The following is a 24523-nucleotide window of genomic DNA, read 5'->3' as shown; positions in this document are numbered from 1 at the left end:
TAGGGTTCATGTATATAAGATTGGGGATTGGGGATTGAGGATTGAGGATGACTAATCTGCTATTAAGGGTTGCAACAGTAAGGTGGGCCCGTTTTCACGTTTGAAATATAAAAAATAAAAAATTTAATTACTAGACGGATGGTTAACAAGCGTTTGAGACGTGGACGGAAAATATTAAAAACTAATACAATAAGGTCTGTCGTGCCACTAACGATTCGTGGGGGTTGTTTTTTAAAAATACGAGCAAACCTTGAGGGTTTAATTGCTATTTAATCATTTTTAAAAAGTGAAAAATTAGTTTTGATTATTTTCAATGAAAAAGCGTTGTGTGTGAGCGAGTTAGATTAATGAGGCCGCACGACAAAATTAAACGTGATTTCCCCAAGAAAGAAAATCCATGGATCCCAACTTGGAGCGGAACAAGCAAATCTGCTGACCGCGGTTAAATCGGTAGCTGCAAAAGAGTTTCCCCTCTCTAACTGTGCGCACGCTTCCAATACTGTCGCATTGTCACTCTCCGATCTCCACTCACTCATGCTCTTCGCAGATCGCCGAAGATATGGCCAGTTTTTTACCTCAGTTTCAGAGTATTAAATCATCATTCGATCACATCGTTCTCTCCGGTAACGCCATATTTTATTTTACTTTCCTGTCGCTGCTGCCCAGTGTTTTCTATTCTCGTTTTTTTGTTTGTTATTGGGTTTTTTTTTTTTTTTTTAATCTTTATGCTTAATTACGACTTTGTTTAAGTTAATTTGCCCGCTCATTGTCGGATATACTGATTGCATTGATCTCTGTATGCGAATATAGCATTTTGGTCCACTTGAAGAAGAATTTAATTGAATGCTAGATATTTATGTGTTTTCCTTTCCTGAGGTTGTTTTTTGCTGTTACGATGGATCATTTTAGTTCGAATAGTTAATGGTATAATTGAACTAGCGAAAATAACAGCATAAATTTTAACTATCAGAATGAGCCATTGCACAGTAGTATCAAATGTTTTGGTTGTAGAAAGCTAACAGACTCCATGCTGTAGTTGGTATATTTCGTTGTATAGACCATAGATTGTGAGTATTTGTCATATAAAGCTATATTACGCATTTCATCAGTTGTGCATTTGATATGACAGAAAAAGAGAGATAAATTATGGAAATTTTGGGCAATCGTTGAAGGTAGTTTACAAGCATTGATTTATTTTGTTTTAGTTGAGGATGTAAGTGATTTGTGGCCTACCGTCAAGAAGGGCTTTGAAGAGAGGTTGCCCTTCAAAAGGGCTTCTCTGAACAACAAGACCCGCAATCCTGTGCTTGTTGATGAACTACCTGCTGAATTTATACTGACAACGGATGCAAGACTACGTAGTCGGTTTCCTCAAGAGCAATCACTGTTTTGGTTCCGGGAGCCGTATGCAACTATTGTTCTTGTTACTTGTGAGGTAGGAATTTCTGTCTCTCGAGATATGTTCAAGTTAATCACTTTATCACCTCACTTGCTTAGACTTCTATTCTCTGTAGCTAACTATTTTCATCTATCTCCTTATTCATTTGTAATTTCTCTGTTCATTATGTGTAATTTTTCCTGTATGTGTAGGATCTTGACGAGTTCAAGAACATTCTTAAACCACGACTCAAACTAATAGTTCAAAATGAAGAACGAGAATGGTTTATTGTTTTTGTTTCTAAAGCGCCAGCTCACAATGATCAGGCCAGCAAGATGGCGAAAAAAGTATATGCCAAACTTGAAGTTGATTTCAGCTCTAAAAAGAGGGAAAGGTTAGACTTCCATTGGAAGCATGTTGTTCTAAGCTTTATGCTGGTATACAGTCAAATGTTATGAAGTGCTCTGTTTTATTGACTGATAGTGGAATTAGAACTGTCAACATACTTATATCTTTTTTCTCGTGCTGGTTACAATCTCGTTAGAAGAAAAGATTTAATCAAGTGAATATAAATCAAAATTTCTTACAGTCACAGGCAGGCAATCCTAATTTGATACTCTCAATCGCTTCATATAGGTGCTGCAAATTGGATATTCATGGACCTGATCCAAATTTCTGGGAAGATTTGGAGGCTAAAGTTATGGAATGCATCAGAAATACACTTGATAAACGTATTCAGTTTTATGAAGAAGAAATTCGAAAGCTCAGTGAACAGAGATTCATGCCAGTTTGGAACTTTTGCAATTTTTTCATTCTGAAGGTACTTTTCTTGTTATGGAACTTTTTTGAAAATATTTTGTAAATCCATTAAAAGCTCATTCAAGCAAATATAGTGTATAGGCCTTCTGTCTTGTACTACTTAGCATTATCAATTGTAGAAAATACCTATACATAAGGATTTTCCTAGAAAATGTAGCTGTATATGCTTACTTGCAAACCGCTAACAACATCAGGTACAAGCCCAGCAGGAACAAAAGAAAAGCAAATACCTTATTTCCTAGTCACAAGATTAGAGAGTAACCTCAGATCTTCTATCTGACTCAGGGCATTACATTGGGCACATGCCTTATGATGGCTAAAAGGGATATTTTAGCTGATGATAATACTGGACAGGTAGTTAGAGTGAAGCTGCATAACTGAATTGCTGATATAAACAAATGAGGTCCTGCACAACTTGCTAATTAACAATTGCTCAAAGTTGCAATCCAATCTAATATGCTGCTAAATTGGTGAGGGAGAAAGAACTTCTGTATTTCATTCCTTGAAGTAAAAAGTATACTTAGCACAGATGAGGAGCTTTTTGTTTTATAGGAAAGAATGCAAAAAATGCATTGTGGGGTAAGGGAACACTGACATCTAATCTTACAGGAAGAGATAATTGAATTAGGATAATGATACAGAGGAGCCTGCTTCTTGAGTCCAGTCTTTAGTTTCTAAAAGAATCGCATGAATGTTTTCAGAAACAGCATTATGTTAGTTTAACTGCAACATGATTGAAATGTGCAAGGAAGGTTGTTGAGCGAAGTATCAGCATGAAGCCCTCATAGGGAATGTTGATTTTGCTGAACAACTTATTTATCCAATTCAGTGTCTTTTTTGCAAATGTTGAAAATTTCGCACCTCACTTTCTTTCTTATCCTGTCACAAAGTGCCACAAAATTAAAATGCTTCTGGATTCTGCAATCTTGACTATACATTGATTATTTTTCTAAAGATGTGTACAAATTTCTGATACCTTTGGCCCTTCTCAGATCAACTTATTTCAATCCTATAAACTTTGTGGGCAGTGTTGTCATATACTCATGATATTCCCTTCTATGACAGGAAAGTTTGGCTTTTATGTTCGAAATTGCTCATCTCCATGAAGATGCTTTACGTGAATATGATGAGCTTGAACTCTGTTATTTGGAAACAGGTGCTTCATGCATGTCCTAACTTACTTTTCATTGTTTTTGGAAATGCAAGTTGATTTGGAAAAGAAAATAATCAGATTATAATTGTATAATTGATACTCATCACTGTTCTTTTGCTTTTTGAATGAAACAATTCAGTTTTTATTTTATTTTTATAGTAAAAATGAAACTGTCGATTTATTTCAAGGAAAAAGGGGGCTTTTTTTTGGGGGGGGGGGGGGGGTGTAGTTGTATTCGCATTTTGCATGATTTCTCTGCCTTTAACCTTTTCTAGGGTGGAGGAAAAGATGATGCTGCTTTCTCTAATTTTCGGACCTCACTAGATTTTTATATTAGGGGTCCAGATGTACAACCTAACCTCATTGCAATTTGTCATGTATTCCAGTTAATATGGCAGGAAAGCAGAGGGACTTTGGAGGAGTGGAGAAGGGAGATGATCAGGCTACACTGCTTGATCCTGGGAAAAAAACATTAGCTCAGATTGTTCAAGATGACTCTTTTAGGGAGTTTGAGTTCAGGCAGTATTTATTTGCCTGTCAAGCTAAGGTATGAAAGTTATCGTAAACATACTTAGGTTTGTTTCGCAATATGTGTCATGTATGCCATGATGCTCTGTCATAATACAGGCTTCCCTTTCTATTATTATGTTTTTCTACTACGAGACTTTTACATTAAGAATTATGTTGTGGACATCTCAATGAATTGGCTGTTCTATGTGACATTCTTTTTTGCCTTTCTCTAAAAAAAATTATTGCTGCTTTCATTATCTTTTGTTTGACCTTCACACATGCTCTAAAAGGGGTTCTGTGACTTCAGCTTCTCTTTAAATTAAAACGTCCATTTGAGGTTGCATCAAGGGGTTATTCGTTCATAATCAGCTTCTCAGGGGCATTGGCTTTGCATGAGGTATTAGCATTGAGTTCTGATGGTTTCTTATCTTAATTACATTGTGTTGAATTTTTCACCTTTTATGTGTTGGGTTCTCTCAGAGTATGTTGCCATTTTGTATGCGTGAAGTCTGGGTAATCACAGCTTGCTTGGCATTAATCGGTGCAACTGCTTCTAACTATGAAGATGGATTAGCAGCACCTGATGTTGAAAAGGAGTTTTACCGGGTTCAAGGGGAGTTATATACTTTGTGCCATACAAAGGTAATAATGCGATTTCATAAGAGTAGTTTTAGAAAACTGAAAGTGTATAGCATCTCTCTGTTTCCCTTGCTAATACAAGTGCAGAGAATGTACATTTGCCTGGAGATTGGTCATGAATGCTGATATTTGCTAGCATACTGTTTTAATTTTGTTTCAGATTTTGGTTTCAACATTATTACCCCCCTCCCTCCTTTCTTTGTCAGGAGAGGGACAAATCATATTCTTTTCCCAGTTTTTAATTCCAGTTGACATAATTATGTATTTGTGGCAGTTTATGCGGCTAGGGTATTTAGTTGGCTATGGATCAGATATTGAAAGAAGTCCTGTTAACAGGTATGTGTTCAATTTTACTATAATCTTGTATTGGTTCTTTGTATTCCTCCCCAGAAAAACTAGCTCTATTTTGTTCTTATTCTGTGAATTATCTACTCTTGAATTTGATTTTTTACAGAAATGATATAGTTGATAATGTTGTCAAAAGGAAAGTTGTTAGTCATGCCAGGAAAACCAAGTCGAACTGTTAATCACGATAAAGAATTCTACATTTTCCTGCACCCTGCTATAACTCTTGTATTTTCCATGTAGTGCCTCACTCAGCATGCTGCCTTGGCCTAAGCCAGCAGTTTGGCCATCACTTCCACCCGATGCTTCATCTGAGGTGCTTGCAAAAGAAAAGGTCAGTCTGAAGAATAGCATGGAACATTTCACATCAAAACATAGTCAAAAATATGAAACAAAATATTTTCAATATATATCTTTTGAATAGCTTAATCGGAGGTTAATTTTAAAGAGACATTATCTGATATGATAATCATGTCACCTAATGGCTTTGCTTTAATAAGGACTGATTATATGATTTTCTATTTTCAACTTTCAAACTATCCACAGAACTGAATTCCCAATTTCATTGCAAAATGTCTTAGTCTTTTTTTCCTTTCCACTATTTGCTTTTGCTTCATAATTGGAGATATTGCATGCATATTCATCTTCAAGATGTGTGCAATAATATTATTGGTACATATTGATTGATATCATCCTAAAATGCATATATAACTATATTCTACACTGGTTGTGCAGATGATTCTCCAAGAATCACCACGCCTTAAGCACTTTGGCATTCAGAGGAAGCCGCTACCTTTGGAACCATCTGTTCTTTTGCGTGAGGCAAATCGTCGTAGAGCATCTCTTTCAGCTGGAAATATGTCTGAATTGTTTGATGGCCGTCCTAGTTCTGGTGATGGGTAATGAAACTTTCCAGTTTGCATAGATTTATCATTTATCTACACACATTTGACTAAAAACAAAGTCTTGCCTTATGACCTTATTGTCTGAGCTATTTGACTAAAAACAATCAAATACTCCCTTTGTCCACAAAAAATTTGCCACAGTATGGACGGCACGGGTTTTAATAAAATGTGAGTGGAGTTGTTAGTGGAATAAGGGTCCCACTTTAAATGTGAGTGGAGTTGTGTGGACCTTACTACTATAAATGGAAGTGGCAAATTTTTCGTGCACCAAGGGAGTAGTGAATACCAGTACTTCTACCCATTTTCATCTGATCAAGTTACTTTACAAACAAGAAATGACCAACACAGATAAATGAATAATCAAAAGCCTAAGAATGGAGCATGATTTCTGTTAAAGAGCTTCTTTCCTGGAAAATTTTTGAATTGATCATCTTTGGATCTGTGTTTCATACAGTCAAAATAGAAAATCAAAATATCGGCTAACACCAAAAGATCCTAATTTAGTTACAATGGAAAAAAGTATCGAATGTACCTACACTATCTGTTTGGAGATACTCATGATATGGCTATGACTTATGAATAATGGAGAAGTTTTAAAGGTCTTGAAGGATATGGAGATGATTCATGACTAGAAAATCATGGATAGATAGACGACGAACACTTGAGTTATTGCATTGTACTTGGGACTTTACAGTCTTGGGTTTTTGGTGACCTAGTTCATTCTTCTTCTTTTCTTTTGTATTAACTTCTAACTATGATATGGAAGGATTTCATTTATTAGAGGATTTACTTTAGTAAATATGTATTGAATTAGCGAAAGACCCTTTTTTTGTATATATATAATTGAATTAGCAAAAAACCTTGACTTTCTGAGTTCTTATATTCTGCTTCTACAGTTGTCCTGTCAGGTAAGCTGAATTTCTGCAAAATACTATGGGCAGTATGTTATCAATATCTTGTTTTCGAGTTGTATATGGATCTGTGTGCATATAACTACTTTAAGATGGAAAATTTTGTCGACTCCTCTCAGACCTCTGTTAGTGACAGTTCAGGAACTCCGTCTGCAGTGCAAAAAGTGAGCAATGTTTCCATGTCAAGGACCCTATCCTCGCCTGGGAACTTTGATGGTTCAATTGACCGGCCTATGAGACTTGCAGAGATATATGTTGCTGCTGAGCATGCTTTGAGGAATACAATATCTGATGCAGATTTGTGGAAAAGTTTATCCTCTGTTGAGGAATTTGAGGTAATTGGCTTTCAGGCCTCTACATATATCCCGCACATCTACTCCTTGTCAATTGCGAACCTCCTCTGTAGGTCTCGTTAATAACCTTGTCAATTTGATACATGGAACAAAATTGTAATTGAATAGGCTTATTTTTGGTTTGAACTTCAGCCTTGTAAGGGCATTTAAGATAGTATTACCATAATTTTAGAGCTTACTATTGTTTTATAAAGCTTATTAGCTCTTTCTAAGAGTAGCGCAGTTGAAGTATGATAGAGTGAAGGGATTGAGATAAGCAGAGAGCTAGAGAACTGAAAGAAATAAATTGAAATAAATACTGAACAAAGAAAACCAGAGAGTAACCCTCCTCTTGCGAGGCCTACAGCGAGAACTCTGTCCCGAATTCCTCTTGCGAGGCCTACAATGGAAGCTGTCCAGAATAATACTGCAACCATAATTCTAACCCTAACTCACTAATAACTATTTAATGACCTACGGAAACTTGAGGCCCAAGAAATAGCTTGGAGCCCACACAAAAGCCTGACTCATTACTTTATTCTAGCCCTAAATAACTAAATAAATTAAAGAAACAAAATATAACTATAACTAAATAATTATATGTATCAAAGTACCTGTTAGAAACCTATCCTAAGCTCTGTGAGCTATTTTATCTGAATTAGTTGAGAGATTATTTGTAAGAAGTCTATATAGTATATCCCATATGATTTTGGAACTTACAATTGTTTTATAAAACTTAGGTAAATGACCTCTAAATGAACTTTGGAAGCACTGGTATCTAAAGTAATTGGGATTGTATGGTTGGTACCTCTTCTTAGAGCATAATCATTCTTTAATTTCTCAATGCAGAATTGTTAAAGTTTTAACCCTTTAATGACATTTGTTAAGTTACCTCTACTGTGTTATTATCATTTTATCAAATATCTGTAGTTCGATTTTTATTTTCCAGCAAAAATATCTAGATCTGTCGAAGGGTGCTGCAAATAATTACCATCGTTCTTGGTGGAAGAGGCATGGTGTTGTCCTTGATGGTGAAATTGCAGCTGTCTACCATAAGCACGAAAATTATGATTTTGCAGCAAATTTGTATGAGAAAGTTTGTGCTCTTTATGCGGGTGAAGGATGGGAGAATCTGCTGGCAGAAGTTCTTCCAAATTTGGCTGAGTGTCAAAAGATATTGAATGATCAAGCTGGCTACTTATCTTCTTGTGTGAAATTGTTGTCCTTAGATAAAGGATTGTTCTTACACAAGGAACGACAAGCATTTCAGTCTGAAGTTGTCCGTCTTGCTCATAGTGAAATGGAGCATCCTGTACCCCTAGATGTCTCCTCCTTAGTAACATTTTCCAGCAATCAGGGACCTCCTCTAGAGCTTTGCGATGGGGACCCTGGCACACTCACCGTTGCTCTATGGAGTGGATTTCCAGATGACATTACTCTTGAATCACTTAGTGTTATGCTTACAGCTACCAATAGTACTGATGAGGGTGCTAAGGTACACTTTTCTTGTGATCGTCAAACTTCCTTGATGCCATGTTTCCACACCTGCATCGTTTGCATGCAAAGGGTAACTCAAGCTTCTTATGTATTCAGGCGATAAAGAGTTCTGAAGCTATTGTGCTAAGGCCCGGCAGGAATAATATTACAGTTTCTTTGCCCCCACAGAAACCAGGTTCCTATGTGTTGGGGGCTCTCACTGGACAGATTGGTCAATTAAGATTTAGATCACATAGTTTCTCGAAAGGTGGGCCCGCAGATACTGATGATTTTATGAGTTTTGAAAAGCCAACAAGACCCGTCCTGAAGGTACTATTTGTGTAGTTTTTTTCCCATGAGTTGACCCACACATTTTGCTGAGTTGGCGATGTAGAATTGTACATATGATGATGGCACATTAATCATATCATGCTGTGTTATGCTTAGTAAGTAATAGAGGTTTCTAACCTTATAATTTTATCTAGGTGGCTAGACCAAGGTCTCTGGTTGATCTTGCTGCTGCTGTTTCATCCGCTTTACTGATGAATGAAACTCAGTGGGTTGGGATAATTGTTAAACCAATAAACTATCCCCTTAAGGGTGCTGTACTGCACATAGACACCGGCCCTGGCTTGAGCATTGAGGCGAAACATGAAATTGAAATTGAGAAACATGAATTTGGGGCAAATAACATGGACGACTCGGATAATCCACCTAACAATCGTTCCCCAGTATCTGCTGATGTTAAGCAATTGAGCCTAGAAGATGGCAAGATCAATTTGCCTGACTGGACTAGCAATATTACTTCAGTCTTATGGATTCCATTAAAGGCTATTAGTCATGGTTTAGCTGAGGGGACTCCTGCTGGTTGGTATCTCATAAATATTGATAGTTCTAACTTTTAAAATTGTATATCTCAATGCTTCAAGTAACTATTTGTTTGTGTTCTCTTCAGGTACAGTTCCTCAGAGACAAAGTGTTGTGGATGGTTTGAGGACGATTGCTCTGAGACTTGATTTTGGAGTTTCTCATAACCAGACATTTGAGAAGTACCAGCTTTTTGTTTATGCTTTCAATTTTGTTTCCTTTCCAACCCTACTTCTAATAGTAACTCAAGACTGAAATAACTAGGATTACATCACAGGACAGTAGCTGTGCATTTTACGGATCCTTTCCATGTGACTACACGTGTTGCAGATAAATGCAGTGATGGTACTTTGCTATTGCAGGTATATATGCTGCAATTTCCTTGTGCAACTTCAGAATTCATGCTCTTCAAATTATCCTACGCTTGTCTTTCTTTTCACTTTTTAGTGTAACGAATAGTAGTCCTTTAAGATTTGACGCTATATTATTACTTTACATAGTTTTCATGTTTCATAAATTTACAGGCTGATCATTCTATATGCAGTCCTTCCACATGCATAATGTTGTTTTATTTGTCCCTGTCTGTTCCCCCAAACAAAAACTAACTAGAACCAGTAAATGTGAAAAATAATGTACATGTTGATGTTTTCATGAAGCTTTACTCTAAATCTTAATGAAAGATTGACCAACCCAATCAGTGTGAATTGGTGAGTGCCTACTAATTGTTGGCTCCCTTTTCCTTCCATCTTCTTTCTCAGGTAATTTTGCAGTCACAGGTGAAAGCGTCTCTGGCCATCTCCGATGCTTGGATAGATCTTCAGGATGGCTTTGCTCATACTGGAAAAGGTGACGGGAGACCGGTGTCTAAGTTCTTTCCTCTTATTGTTTCTTCTAAATCAAGAGCTGGAATTTTGTTTAGCATCTGCGTGGTAGATACACCAGCCAAAGGTAGGCCCAGCTTTCTGGTTGATTTCTCACATGTTCTTTCTCGCCCTTTCATATCTACCTCCACACTTGGATAAATTCATGACATATCAATGCAATTAATATGAGACGAGCACTCGTAGGCCTATTCAACATCAGGTTTATGCAAAATTATTTGCTGCCATGTATCATGTATGTCCCTACTAATACCAGAAATGTAAGTTGCAATGCACAATAAAAGTTGAAGTTAATTGAAGTGGGTACCTCACAACCTACAAAGTTGAGATGATCTAATATCTTTGCATAATATTCTCCATAGAATGATAGAGTAGTTATGCTCCTAGTTTTAACTTGTGCATTCTTCATCTCCTCTTTCGCTATATTTTTTAGCAGAAAAATGTGCTGTTTCTATCTAATTAGTTAATCTTACTTTTGCAGATGAAGGAAAGGAATTGGATCCAATCAGTATATTGAATATCAGATATACAATATCTGGTGACAGAAATCTCGGAGCTCATAGCCCTGTAATTAAGGAACATACTGGACCTGAAAATGAAACAGACCCTTTGACATTTAGGAGTGCTCTTGCTTTACAGAGGCCAGTACTTGACCCTTGCTTTGCAGTTGGTTTCCTTCCTCTCCCTTCAAGTGGTCTCCGAGTTGGGCAACTTGTCACCATGAACTGGAGAGTTGAAAGGTTGAAGGACTCGGCCAAGGACGTGGCTTCTGATGACCTTGTACGCAATTTTACTTGCTGTTCTATATTTCAATCTTCTATCAGTCCAAAATACATATTCACAAGTTCGGAAGGACGATTAGAGTTGTCCTTCACTATTGCTGAATGACTCATCCCTAAGAAATTTGACACAGGAATTGGATGTAGATGGTTAGCCAGTATCATGTTTGCACTGTTTCAAAGCATATATTATAGTGTCATCAACCATTGACTGCACACTGTTGCATAGATAGTTTTCACCAGAAAGTTTTAAAAGCTTCTAAACACAGTAAAGTAAACACAACATCATGTACATAATAGTATACATTATCACATTGCATTCATACTGGGGTAAATAATTATTTTTCTTTTGTGACAGGATGAAGTGTTGTATGAAGTCAACGTTAACTCAGAAAACTGGATGGTAGCTGGAAGAAAAAGGGGATACACATCACTGCCCACCAAACAAGGTATTGAACGCCCTCACCATTAGACTCTTCCTGCTGATCGTCGTTACCATCTCCTAGTAAGATATGGATTCTGTGGCACTTAACAATCCATTCCATGCTATTGTAACAGGTTCCAGAATAGTGATCTCAATATTATGCCTTCCACTGGTTGCTGGATATGTCCGGCCGCCTCAACTTGGATTGCCAGACGTCGACAAGGCAAATATAAGTTGCAACCCACCGGGGCCGCATTTGGTATGTGTCTTACCTCCAGCCTTCAGCTCGTCTTACTGTGTACCAGCAGCCTGATCTCTTGCTGCATCTATATGTACCTTCACAGTAATTTGTTGCTGATTTTGTTCGAATATGAAATTTTTGTAGGAGTGACTTTTATTTTTTTTCTTTTTCATTATTATTATGATTTCATTAGTCAGGTGACTTCATTTGTTGAGGATATGGTTTTGAGTTTTTGAGATTCATGTATAGTCTTCTGGGACTTGTTTAATTTTACATCAACACATGGCCATGATGTATATGTTATGCTTAGCGAAAAAATATATTTTTGTGCTCCGTCTATTAAAAGCACGTCCATTTCATAATGACAGATTGGTTGAATGTGTTGTGAAGAAAATAAAAGTTTTATTTTTTGTTGTAGTTTTAAATTGATTAATTCGATTGAGTGATGGGTCATCTGAATGACAATATTGGTAAATAAAGAATAATATTGAGGGTTATAATTAAGTGGGTTGTGTGGATGGAATAATGGTTTCGCTCTTATATAATTTAAAATTAATTAATTTTATTGAATGGTGGGTTCAATAATTATAATATTGGTAAATGAGTAATATCGAGGATTATAATTAGCGTGATGCAGTTATAAAAAAAAAGGAAATATAGATTTTGTACAATACGACTATATCTGAAACGTGTAACATGAACATTTGATTAGGTATTATATCAAACCCTCTTTGATTTCTCTTATTTAGTATTTCTCACATCTATTTAATTTTTGGAAAAAAGGGGCCACCTAACTATTTTCAATAGACATTTTGACACTTCAACTCTACATTGCATAGCGTTGAAAAACTAGGATCCATCTAATTAATTTCATTATTGTGGCTAAAAGTGATGTCTAAGTTAATAATTACTGGTTCCTCAAAATCTAGTTATAATCACAACTCTTGGTCTTCAATGTTTAGGTAGATTTTGTCATGTTACTACAACTTAAGATTATGGCATCTTATTGAGATCTCACTCTCCTGTAATTTGTGTTTTCTTTTTTATTTTTTTAACAGGTTTCCTTTTTTAATTATTAGAGGAGAGCGTAGTGGGGATTAAGTTCAATATTTCCCTTACACGTAGGGAGGTCTACTGGCTTGGTGTCATCGGAGGAATAAAGTTATAGTACTATATTGTAGGACTTATATAGCCACTATGAAAAAAAGGTAAGTTTTATATCCAAAATTTAATGGAAAGACTAAAGTTACCCTTAATATTTGTTACACTGTTAAACATATCGTACACAGTTGATTATTGTTGCACAATTGAACATATCGTACACAGTCGATTATTGTTACACAGTTGAACATGTCGTACGCAATTTATATATATCGTACACAGTTAATTATTGTTATATAGTTGAGGTATATCGTACACAATTGATTATTGTTAACACATTTTATTGATTTTGTGTAGCTTACGATTTAGCCAATGATACATACTCATCGGAGGAAGCCCAGGAGTTCTTTTTTAGTTTGGAAACTGATGGACGGATGGAGGTAACTTTTCAACCCTCAAAAAGGCATGCCACGAAGAAAATGCTCATGGATGAAGATGTAGAGATTATTGAGGAGGTTGAACGACAACATAACAGGAAGGCGAAAGGGCAGCCATGTCGGATGACAGAGTAAGCATTCCCCAACAATCATTCTGAGTTGCGTGCAGCTGTTGGGAAGCGACAGAGAAGGCATTCCCTGTCGCCTGCAGAGCTGCCATCAACTACTTGCTGCTTGCACGCGTTACCATACCAGCACGTAGAGGGGTCGATGATACTGTGGTAGTGTGTTCCACTGGGCATAAGTTGGACCATTTAGGAAGCATCACGATTCAAGTCTGGAGGAATGGTAAGAGATACCACTGAGATTGATGTTTGCGGCTGATCAATTCTGTCAGATGGACTTTGTTAGTTGCAGGCCCTTCTCCACCATGACATTTGATCGTCTCGTGACGAGAGGAGAGCATCACTAAAGGGTTGTCGACGAGAAGTATTTGGCCTATTATAGGCACCATGTCGGTCGTAGGATTTTTTCTCTCACGATTTGATATGGATTCGGATGTTAAAAAATTATGTTAATTATCTTTAGGTTGGATGTTAAACTATGATGCGGATGTTCCTTTTTTTTTGGAAGTCAGATGTTAAACATGTTGGGTATTTTGAAAAAATATATCGAGTGTACACTTTATTAACTGTGTAAGTATTTTTGAATTATGTATTATTGTTAACTGTGTACATAACAATTTTTTTAGAAAAATAAGAAACTTAATTAATAAATAACTAACTATTAAGTTAAATTTTTTCAAATACATTACTCACTCACTCAAATTTGAGGAAAAGATGGTAAATGAACAGCCTAAATTGGAAAGGCCTGCATAGACGAATCTCGCACTGGAGAGGCCTACACAGCTCCACCAACTAAAGATGGAGTAGATACTGACTGCATGGACTCAGAAGCTGTCTCCACAGCTCCCCCAACCTGTTCAGCTTGTTGAGCCGCCTGCAAACGCTTAAACTTGGCCCTTTGTTGCCAATCCATATCTGTCAAAAGAGGAACAAATCAAAAATCAGTACAAGTCAACCCTGCAGAGACAAAATTAGAAGCAATATCAAAAATTTACCAATTAGATGCATGGGATAATGATCAAACAGCCCTGAGGAGGCCAAAGCAGAGTTGTCTTGACAAATTATCTTTAAATTAAAAGACTTGGAATGCTCAAGACTATTTATTTGATCAAAGAGAGTTCGAACATGAAGGGGAAGTTCGGTATCAGCAGTAGGATGGGAATGTTTCACAGAGTGCTAACGAGTAGACCTCAAACCAAAAACATGGCCCCAATCACTGGAGTAGACCTCAACGAAGAAATATTGACACTTGAAATCTCGGTCATAAGTATTAAAACAATGCATGAAGTTTATACAATATTTGGGGAGAGAGGAAAAAATGTAAAAATTATTGGTCTTTTTCAGAATTTGGATATCACAAAAGATGCGGGCAGTGTTCTCAATACTATAAAAATGGAGGACTATGTGAAAGGCAAGAGCTCCGCGAATAACAGAATGAGCAAGTTGGAATAAAGAAATACCAAAATAATTAGAAACTTCTACCAGGAATTTGGGCGGGGCAAACGCAGCCTAGCAGTGAGCTGAGTCTCCCAAATGGGAATTATACTAGGGCAAAGCTCATCGTTATCAGGTTTCTCGAAAGAACGCGACTGTGTGTTTAAGGTCAACTCGTGGATAGGAAAGTGAAGGATTTTCCTCTAATCATCTAAGTCTTTCTCATAAACTGCAGAAGGAGGAAGGTTCCTATAGTCCATCCTACAATCGGGTTCTTTAGGTGCCATTCTAGTAGCTAGCAAACGAAATTGGAATAAGAGGTAAAGCTAGTACTTGACGATGGGGAGGAAACCGGAAGAACGAGGAAACAGTCGGAAACACGAGTAGCCGGAAATGGTAGAATCACCGGAGGAAAGTAGCAAAAGTAACAAAGGCAAAGTGAAAGGTAATTAAAGGAATACCTCGGTATAATCAACGGCTTAGATGATGGTGATCGCGACTAGAACATGGGCAACTACAAAAATAAAGCGTGTGAGAAAATTGAAAGTGTTTATATGCGCGGAAACGTGGCGAGGTATGCGTAAAGTGGAGAACGTGGGTTGACCACATTAAATAAGACTGTTTTTAAGAACATGTCTCTCAACCCTGTACAGAACTCTAGATGAAAACCAAAGTTGTTCCACATAAATCAGCCTTGTATGTTCGAGATTGCACTTTGAGGAGAGTTATTTCTCAAAAAGCCTAAGCACCAGAAAGGATCGACAATGTTGTTACGCCGAATTCAGCCTTGCCACTTGAAGTTCTTTACTCTAGCCAAAACATTAGAGTTGCCGTGTTTTAACTAGACTAGGGGGGAGAAATTGATGAGGACAAAAAAATGCTTCCCTTAAAGATCGAAAGATTAAAGCAAATCTGGCTCGAATTCACGGTAACAACGCTGTTGACTGACAAACAGCCCTGATTTCTCGGGTTTGACCCTACCCAAAAGAGTCTTATGCGTCTCAACTCAAGCAAGATCAAGGCAAAATACGAGATAATCATGAAAAATTAGAGTCCAATCATAAGTCTAAAAGGAGTCCTATTCCTACTAGAAATTTGTGGTATTTAGCCTATAAATACATGTAAAACCCTATTCTAAAATCAACATTCACAATCTCTCAATTACTTTCAAGTCTTACGCTATATTTTAATACAAAATTTCTCTATATTTTTGCAGTCTTCACGCGTTCTTTTAACTTTCTGTTAAAAGCGATATTTTTGGGCACAACATACACAATTAATTAATTTTTATTAAAACTTGTGTCATCCACCCTTAGGTAGAAGTTTCAGGGACGAAGGGAGTATATTATTTATAAAAAAATATACATTAAAAAATTGTTATAAGTTCATATCATACGCAGGGTTAACCTTTTTTCATGAATGACAGGGCAAAAGCTTAGAGGCCCCAAATTTGAGGGTGCCTCAACTTTTATGAATAGTTCTATTAATTATAAACTTTTATTTATTAATCTTAAATTGATTAAAAAATACTCCCTCCGTCCGCCAAAAGTGGACCATTTTTACTATATCGGGCGTCCGCAAAGAATATACCACTTTCCTTTTATAGAAATAGTCCCACCATCCACTTTAATCTTTTATTCTTACAAACACTATTTATTTACAAAAAAACCACCTCAAATTCAATCTCAACCACACATCTCATAAAGTGGTGGGACCCTTTCTCCACTACATCAAAATTATCACCAATTTTATTAAATCCCGTGCCCAACCAAAATGGTCCACTTTTAGCGGAAGTTCTATTGTAAGTTCTATTATGTTTAGAATAAAGTCGAGAGCTGAAGTTTTTAAGTTTGTTAAAATTTTGTATTGTGTTTTAATGTTTTCATTGCATATAAAATATTGTTAATATACTAATTATGAGAGCGCTTTTAAAACAGTCATTTTGAAGAAGAAAATACAATATTTAGCCACTAATTGAAAAAACACAAAATCTGACCATTTTTTACGCTTTAAGACTATTTTGCCCTTAATTAGGACGGATCAGATTCGGGTTTGTGCGTAGGTTAGGCACATATGACACTATTAGTGCCAAAAGTACCAACCGAAAAAAAAAATCTAAGTAAATTGGTACTTTTGGCACTATTAGTGCCAATAGTGCCATGCACGAATGGTACTAGTGACCATAAGAGAGATTATATGGCACTAATGGCACTAATATGGCCATAAGTACTATTCGTGCAGCACTACATAAGATAGAGTATATGGCACTAATGACACTAATATGGCCATAAGCATCATTCGTGCAGCACCATAAATGGAGAATCTAAATCCTAAATGGGGAATCTAAACCCTAACTGATAATCTAAACCAAATGGATAATCTAAACCCTACAGGGAAGTGTTCAAAATGGTCATATAACTGTACTCATCTATATAGGACAAGACAGTGTATCAGCATAAGTATATGACACTGTTGGCACTAATATAGTCACTAGTATCATTCGTGCATGGCACTATTGGCACTAATAGTGCCAAATGTATCAATTTACTTGATTTTTTTTTTCTGTTAGTACTTTTGGAACTAATAGTGCCATGTGTGCCTAACTTGCGCGCAAACCTGAATCCGGTCCGCCCTAATTAAGGGCAAAACAGTCATAAAACGTAAAGATGATGAAGCGCAATACGTTGGCGAGATACTTTTTTTTTTCAATTAATAAATCGAGGGTTCGAGTCACCTAAAGATTTACAGTGTGAATGTATTTTTCTTTCTTTGAGTAATAACATTTTTTAAAAATCAATAAAATTAAGTACAAATAAGATGAGATAAATTAAAAATGCTATCGACGCAAAGAAACAATGTATTGTATTGTATATATAGCTTTAAATTTAGTAAAGCTACTTTTAGGTTTTCTTTTTTCTTTTCCCCACGATAAGTCCACTAATGTGAAGAGTACTAACTGTTAATTAATGCTTAATCATGGTAGTTACACGTTAATTAGGTATAAAACAAAAGTTCCAAATTTTCCTAATAGTACTCTCTTCTTTCATCAGAGCATCCGCATTGGGGGTTCCTTGATAGCCTACTTGATAGTGTTTGTGTTATTAAGTAGGTAGTATTGCATTGGGGTTCCTTGATAGCCTACTTGATAATATTAGTTTTGATTTTATGTTTTTCATTTAAATTTTATTGCATAATTTAAATTGCATATTTAAATACTGGATTAAACATAAAATTTAAAATTACTTAAAACATAAAAAAAATACATAAAAATTTAAAAACACCTAAAAAAAAATACATAAAAATTACACCAAATTCAAATTCTGCAAAAAGCCTCAATCTTCATCGCACATTCAGATCAAGAGAAAATCCCAAAAATTCAACCCAAAAAGCCTCCGCCCCGCAGCAGCGCCGCCTCCCCACCGCCCCCTTCCAGCCCCCCGGATCCTCCAACCCCGGCATCCCCTTCCTCTCCTTCGACGTCAACTTCGCCGCCGCCTCCACCTCCTTCTCCGCCGCGCCGCACTTCCCCTCCTCCTCCGCCGCCTTCGACGACGAGCCGCCGCTCCTCGAGGAGCTCGGCATCAACACCAAGCAGATCTACCAGAAGACCATCTCCATCCTCAACCCCTTTTCGAATTTTTCCTTTTTTTTTTTTTTAAATTGGGCGCGTGCATTGCACGCGCCATCTCCTCCGCCCTTCGAGCATACTCGATAACTCGAGGAGTCCTCGAGGAGCTCCACGCCGCATCGCCCTCCTAGACGCCCTCCCTCTCCTCGAGGAGCTCCTCGAGTACCCGCGATGCGGGTGCTCTCAATACAACGCCAATATATAAATGGAGATGACAATGATAATAATGGAGTATCTTTTCAAATTTCATATATTTAAAAGTAGCCAGTAAAAGCTAGCAACTAAATTAGTTAGTGGAAAAAATGCAAAAGTAGGGAACCTCCATTTACATTTGCATACTTTCAATGGATTAATACCTGCAAATTATCAAAACTTGGCAAAATTCTAATTTTTCACGCTTTAAAAACATTCGGCACATAATTATATTTTTAATAAATTCTAACTTTACGACTGAAATTGACTTACTCCAAATTAAAATGAGAAAAATCATATATAGTCAAAACGATTTAGACTCACTTTAGATAATTCATATTCACAATGCAAAAAGTTGGGTGAGACCAACCTCACTTAAGACACACGCGGATCAGATTAGAGTTGGGGCTCAGATCGGGAGGGGCTGGGGCACGGGCAGGGCAGAGTCGGAGAGTCTGAGCGTAGGTCGCGGGTCACAGTTGGTTGAAAAATACGGATAATTCAAAGTAATTATTATTGTAATAAAAAGTAATAAATTGATATGAAGAAAAAAAGTAATGTTTTTCAAACGTTACTTTTCTTCACGATAATTGTTATTTTTACTCACGAGGACTTGTACTTTTCGTTTATTTGATCAAGTAATTATTGTTGTAAAAAAAATAATCATTGATATAAAGAAAAGTAATGTTTCTGTAGATATCATAATGCTAAAAAATAGCAAAAAATCATCGTTGTTCATGGGAATCAAATCAACGACCTTAGAGATGGTCGGAAAAAAGCATACCACAGAGATGGTAGGGAAAGAAGCATATATAGCATATATACCACTAGGCTAGCAAGTCTTACTTGTATAAGATCATATAGTTTTTATTTATGCATTCATACTGGGAGTCAAAAATCAAATAAAAAGCGTTGCTCCTGGGAATCAAACCCATGCGCTATAAAAACGCGAAGGACAATACCACTGGGCTAGCATCTATTGTTTGTAGAATAGCAAATATATTTTATTTATACGCTACTGTGAGAACCGGTCTCATGGATGAGAGCGGTCTCACAGAAGACCACTCTATTAACATAAAAAAGAAGAGAACATAAATTGTGAGTATTGAAATTCGTCAATTTTTTTTTAACTCGAACAAAGAGAGTATGGATTTCATCAGAAGATAGCTTCGATTAGGCCTTAGATTTCTTTGTGAGTGACAAGAGCCCGAACAAGTTTTGAATTTGAATGGAACAGTGAATTTGAATGATAATGGTAATATAAATTTAACACCATGAAGCTTAAAGTTTTGGATTCGTGTATTGATTTTTACAGCAATTTTTTACAAAGAGAAAATGTGGTTTACAATGAGGCATTTTCCGTGTTATAGGTTATTCTATGTGGAGGGCAATTTCATCATTTTGACTCTAAAAAATGGATGAGTATTTTCACCCTTTCATGTATGTTCTTCTTGAGCCCAAGGGGCAACTTCGCCTCTTCACTTCTTCGGATGCCACGTCAACTAACAACAAATATTTGATGGTCCTTTCTTCAGCTCTAAAGTGGTGGCATCAATGTTGATAGATCTTCTATTCAATCATCATATCTCTTCAGATCATCCTCTTTATCTTCTCTTGGTTCACCTTCAATTTTGTATGTTAAGCTCTGGTGGCGGATCTGGACATCTCTATTCTGCTGAGTCTTTAGAAGATTCGTTGTGAACTGGCTTTCTTCGTTTTTGTTGGGCCTATTCTTGGGTATTTGGGCTAACTTTAAACTCCCTATGTCCCTGAAACATCTTCCTTTATTTATTTTTTTGTCGTGTTCAAAATATATTCTTAATCCATTTTTGGAAACAATTTCACTAACTATATATTAACCTTAAAATTCTCACATATTTACACTAATTGCCACACATAGACCCACCACTTTTTCATTTTAATTGTTTCATTAATTATTATCATCATTTTTTATATCATCATTTTTTTCTAATTTGTCGAAGTCATTCTCCACTCATAATGTACACAACTAACTTTTATTAAAACTCGTGTCGCATCCCCTTAGGAAGGTATTTCAGGGACGGAGTGAGCAATAAATAAAGTGAGCTCAATATCATCCTCATCTAGCACTTAATTTCTAATTTCTAGATACTATTATATTCACTCTGCCATAAAAAATTGTCCTAATTTTTCATTTTGAAACGTCCATAAAAAATAGTCTTGTTCCATCTATTGATACTACCCTCAATATATTAATTCATTTCCCTATTTGACCATATATGGCTCACCATTTTAATTTAACCTAAAGCACATTATTCATTAAGATGAGTTTTTTTATTCACTTTAACATTCAGTTGAGATCCAGTGTCTCATTAGGGATAACGAGGGTTTTAGTTAAGATTATTTTTGAGTGTGAACCTTCTGCAACCCTTCGTTATCCTAATAACGAGGGTTTTAGTTAAGATATTTTTTTTAAAGGGGTTTTAGTTAAGATTATTAAGATTAGATTAAACTTTAATTATAGTTTAATTAATGTCCTTACTGTGCGAACTTCCGAGTCCAGTCGAAACCAAAATATCAACATTCATTCAATTTAGGGGTGATAAAACGGTTCCGGTTATTCGGTTATAACCGTAACCGAACCGAAAAATCAATTAATCGATAATCGAAATTTTTCGGTTCGATTCGGTTATTGGTGTTGGATGTGTCTGTTAACCGGTTAATCGGTTTAACCAATAACCGACCGGTTAAACCAAATTAATCGGTTTAGCGTTTTATTATATAATTAAATAATTTATATTTTGTTAATTTATGTAATTAAATAAATGAAAATAGGGCTTTCAGTTCCGGCCTTCCCCTTCCCCTAGCTGCGATGCGAGTCTGGACCTGTCAGGGTTGTGAGATGTTTGTTATCTGAAATCACAAACTCATTTATATTTCAGCAAACATCTGTTTTCAAGGATATATCCAATCTCAATTTTTTCAAACCAAAAATACAAAAAACCTTGTATATCTTTTCTTTAAAAAAAGAAAAGAAAAAAAAAGAAGACCCTGTATATCTCTGTTTCCAAGTAATAAATAAAAATAAAAACAGTAACATGATTTGAAGGCACTCCCATATTCCGGTTATGCTACTGAAAATTTGGTGAATGTTCAATAAATTCAAAAAATCTTTAATGGCATATAACTGTATTGTCTTTCTCAATCTGTACTAGTACCACTATATTATCCATAGATAGATACACGATTGCGACTAGATAATGACTTTCTTATTTTATATTTTTACAATAAATTGTCAAAACCAAGGAAAGTATTGCGCATGGGTCCAAAAGTTTCATTAACTTTTGCCGTTGAAATAGTTGTGGCAGATTTCCCCTCAAAAAAATTAGTTGTTGCAGATTTTAATATATAGAAAAGAAAAGCGAAAAATTGAATAGTCTAAGTTATTAGACACTGTTATTCAATAATTAGAACAAAGCCTATTGACTATTGTCAATAATTAGAACAAAGCCTGTGAGGCTATAATATTTTTTTGAATACCTCAAAAAAGTACTCTCTCCATCCCACGATTCTTGACACGTATTTCTTTTTGGGCTGTCCCACAAATCTTGATAAATTTCTAAATAAGATAATAATTATTACATTCTCCCTCCTACTTAATCACTTTTATTACCTTCTATTTCATACTTTATTACTTTTATACTTTATTACCTACACACTTAAAACACTAATCTACAATTCTTTATTCTCGTGCCGAAACTAAACGTGTCAAGATTCGTGAAACGGAGGGAGTAACTAAAACATTGCATATGAGGCTATAAGGTTTTAGTTTTCTATTCATAGAAAACTAATTGTAAGTTCTTCATATCAGAACTAATTTTTTCATAATTTTATAAGCAACAATTATTTAACAAAAATAATTCTACTATGATTTGTTACTTTCATCGTATATCCTTCCGATTTCATTTATTTTCAATTTTCTCTCTCTCCAACTCAAAATTCTTTTTTTGAGCTTATAAGTTCAATTTATCCAAATACTTTGACAATCTTTAAGCTCTTAATATATTACTATATTTTATACTCTTAGTTAAAACATAAGTTATTGAAACTTATAATTTTTTAAAAAACTTAACCAAACACTCTCTTATTAATTTACTAGTTATTTTATTTTGGAGGAAACAAATAATACATTTGAAAAAAATATAATGAAAAAACAACAGAACACAAAGTTGTTTTTGTTGTGTTGAAATCTATAATCTATAATATATTAAAAAGGAAGTTTTCAATTTGAAATCAATTTCAAATTAATTTCAAAATTGAGTGACAATTTTGTAATTATAATAAAATTGAAGATTTATGTTTAAACTATATATTTTTCCTTTTATTTTCATTTTCTTTAACTTCTTATTTGTTGTTACATTTATTTCCAAAATTGTGAAATTCGATTAATTATAAAATATTTAATATGCATATCAAATTAAAGAGCACGATAAGAGCTTTAATATGATATATTTTATGAAAATATTTGATTTAAAATGTAAAAATTAAATTTGTTTAAATATAAAAGTTTTATAATTTCTCTCTCCTCTCTCATCTTTTTTTGAATAAATATATTTTTAATTCATTTTAATTAGTATTTTCTTTTTAATTGTTTAACTTAATTTTTTTTGTTTTTGTTTTTCATAATATCAAATTTTAGCAAATTTTCAATATTCAATTCAAATATATTCAATTAAAATTAATTTTTTTTATAATATTTTAAGTATAATAATTGAATTAGTATTAATTTATATAAATATAAAAATTAAAAATATTTTTCCGTGCATTGCACGGGATGCAAATGCTAGTCTTCATAAAACACGAAGTCCTTCCAAAATAAAATTGAGCCCAATAGATATCACATTCAATCCGATAATGTCAATAAGTACTAATATCATGGAAAAGGTTCAAACAAAAACTCTTTTTTATAATATGAATGTGAGAATTATTTTTAGTCTTCAAATCGTCAAGATCTATAGTAAATGCATCTCCTTGATTGATTAATGCAATACCAGAGTTCGAATTCATAAGGGACAATTTTTTAAAAAAAATATAGTGCAATTAATTTCACAATGAATGCAATAATTTTAAACATTCTCTGCAATGTTCTCAGTTCTCAGGATAAAATATTATTTTTACGTTAATCAACCCCTAGTAGGATACCACTTATCTAATATGATAAATATTAAAGATAGAACCTATCTATATGGATAAAAATATAAAAATAATAGCATTTTTTATGTTAAAATGATTTTAATACTATTATTAATAGGGTTATTAGCACCTAAATACACTAAATTTTGGGGGTAGTTTGGTTTTTAACATGAACTTTAAAAGGTGTAAATTAATACATGAACTTTTAAGTTTGTTAAAATTTGATATCATCCAAGTTTTGAATATTCAAAAAATGACCCCATTTTAAAATTTATTACGCAAATACCCCAATTATTCTTTAAATTGCTTAATACCTTGTTAATGAATTCTTTATTATTATTTAACACCCACGCTCGCCAAAATGGTATTAGATCGGATTTTTATAGAGGATTATATTATATTTAATTTATTTCATAATTAACCTATGTGGGAGGAGACTCCATTAAAAATTATGGATTCGGACGAGTGTCCGAGATGTATTGTATACAGGAATTCTCTTTAAAATTTGGAGAAAGAAACTACTCGTCTTTTGGACGAACTCAACTGGAATAATCGAGCTCTTGTGACGAACATTCGTCGCGGAGAAGACGGAGAGATTATTCGTGATATCATCACGGGAATTCAATCCTACCATGAACATCTTATAGGGATCGTCAAGACCATAGCGGCGATTGAACGAACAAGAGATGACGCCCATCAGTCCCACAACTAATGGAGCAGAAGGACAAAGCTGGAACAGCCTATCCAGCTTATCAAAAGATCGAGCCAAACTCT

General features: G+C 35.1%; 1 protein-coding gene across 4 annotated transcripts; it reads left to right on the top strand.

Moving 5' to 3' along the window:
- The first annotated feature begins 296 nt into the window (after positions 1-296).
- On the top strand, positions 297-12005 carry LOC131013226 (trafficking protein particle complex II-specific subunit 130 homolog). 4 transcript variants are annotated; one of them, XM_057941302.1, is made up of 21 exons: positions 297-623; positions 1206-1435; positions 1591-1772; positions 2015-2198; positions 3263-3353; positions 3737-3897; positions 4168-4257; positions 4341-4502; positions 4774-4835; positions 5088-5178; positions 5580-5743; positions 6797-6995; positions 7942-8487; positions 8586-8798; positions 8954-9335; positions 9424-9517; positions 9613-9697; positions 10094-10283; positions 10698-10996; positions 11354-11444; positions 11554-12005. In XM_057941302.1, exons 1-21 carry the CDS (start codon positions 560-562, stop codon positions 11730-11732), a joined length of 3759 nt encoding a protein of 1252 aa, XP_057797285.1. In that variant the 5' UTR covers positions 297-559; the 3' UTR covers positions 11733-12005. The 4 variants fall into 4 exon arrangements, with proteins under 4 accessions (XP_057797285.1, XP_057797284.1, XP_057797287.1 ...); XM_057941301.1 differs by having other exon boundaries at positions 6791-6995; XM_057941304.1 differs by having other exon boundaries at positions 329-623; positions 3749-3897.
- The last annotated feature ends 12518 nt before the right edge of the window (positions 12006-24523 follow it).

This window comes from Salvia miltiorrhiza, chromosome 2 (genome assembly GCF_028751815.1).
Source record: "Salvia miltiorrhiza cultivar Shanhuang (shh) chromosome 2, IMPLAD_Smil_shh, whole genome shotgun sequence".
NCBI classification, from domain to species: domain Eukaryota; kingdom Viridiplantae; phylum Streptophyta; class Magnoliopsida; order Lamiales; family Lamiaceae; genus Salvia; species Salvia miltiorrhiza.
Note: the sequence above shows the minus strand (reverse complement) of the source record. Positions and strands in the feature narration are given on the sequence as shown.

Bases quoted from the DNA above. Each gene is read 5' to 3' on its own strand.
- LOC131013226 (XM_057941301.1), top strand. From the start codon at position 560: ATGGCCAGTTTTTTACCTCAGTTTCAGAGTATTAAATCATCATTCGAT. The intron at 1,436-1,590 runs GTAGGAATTTCT...CTGTATGTGTAG, and splicing joins TTGTTCTTGTTACTTGTGAG to GATCTTGACGAGTTCAAGAA. The intron at 3,354-3,736 runs GTGCTTCATGCA...CATGTATTCCAG, and splicing joins ACTCTGTTATTTGGAAACAG to TTAATATGGCAGGAAAGCAG.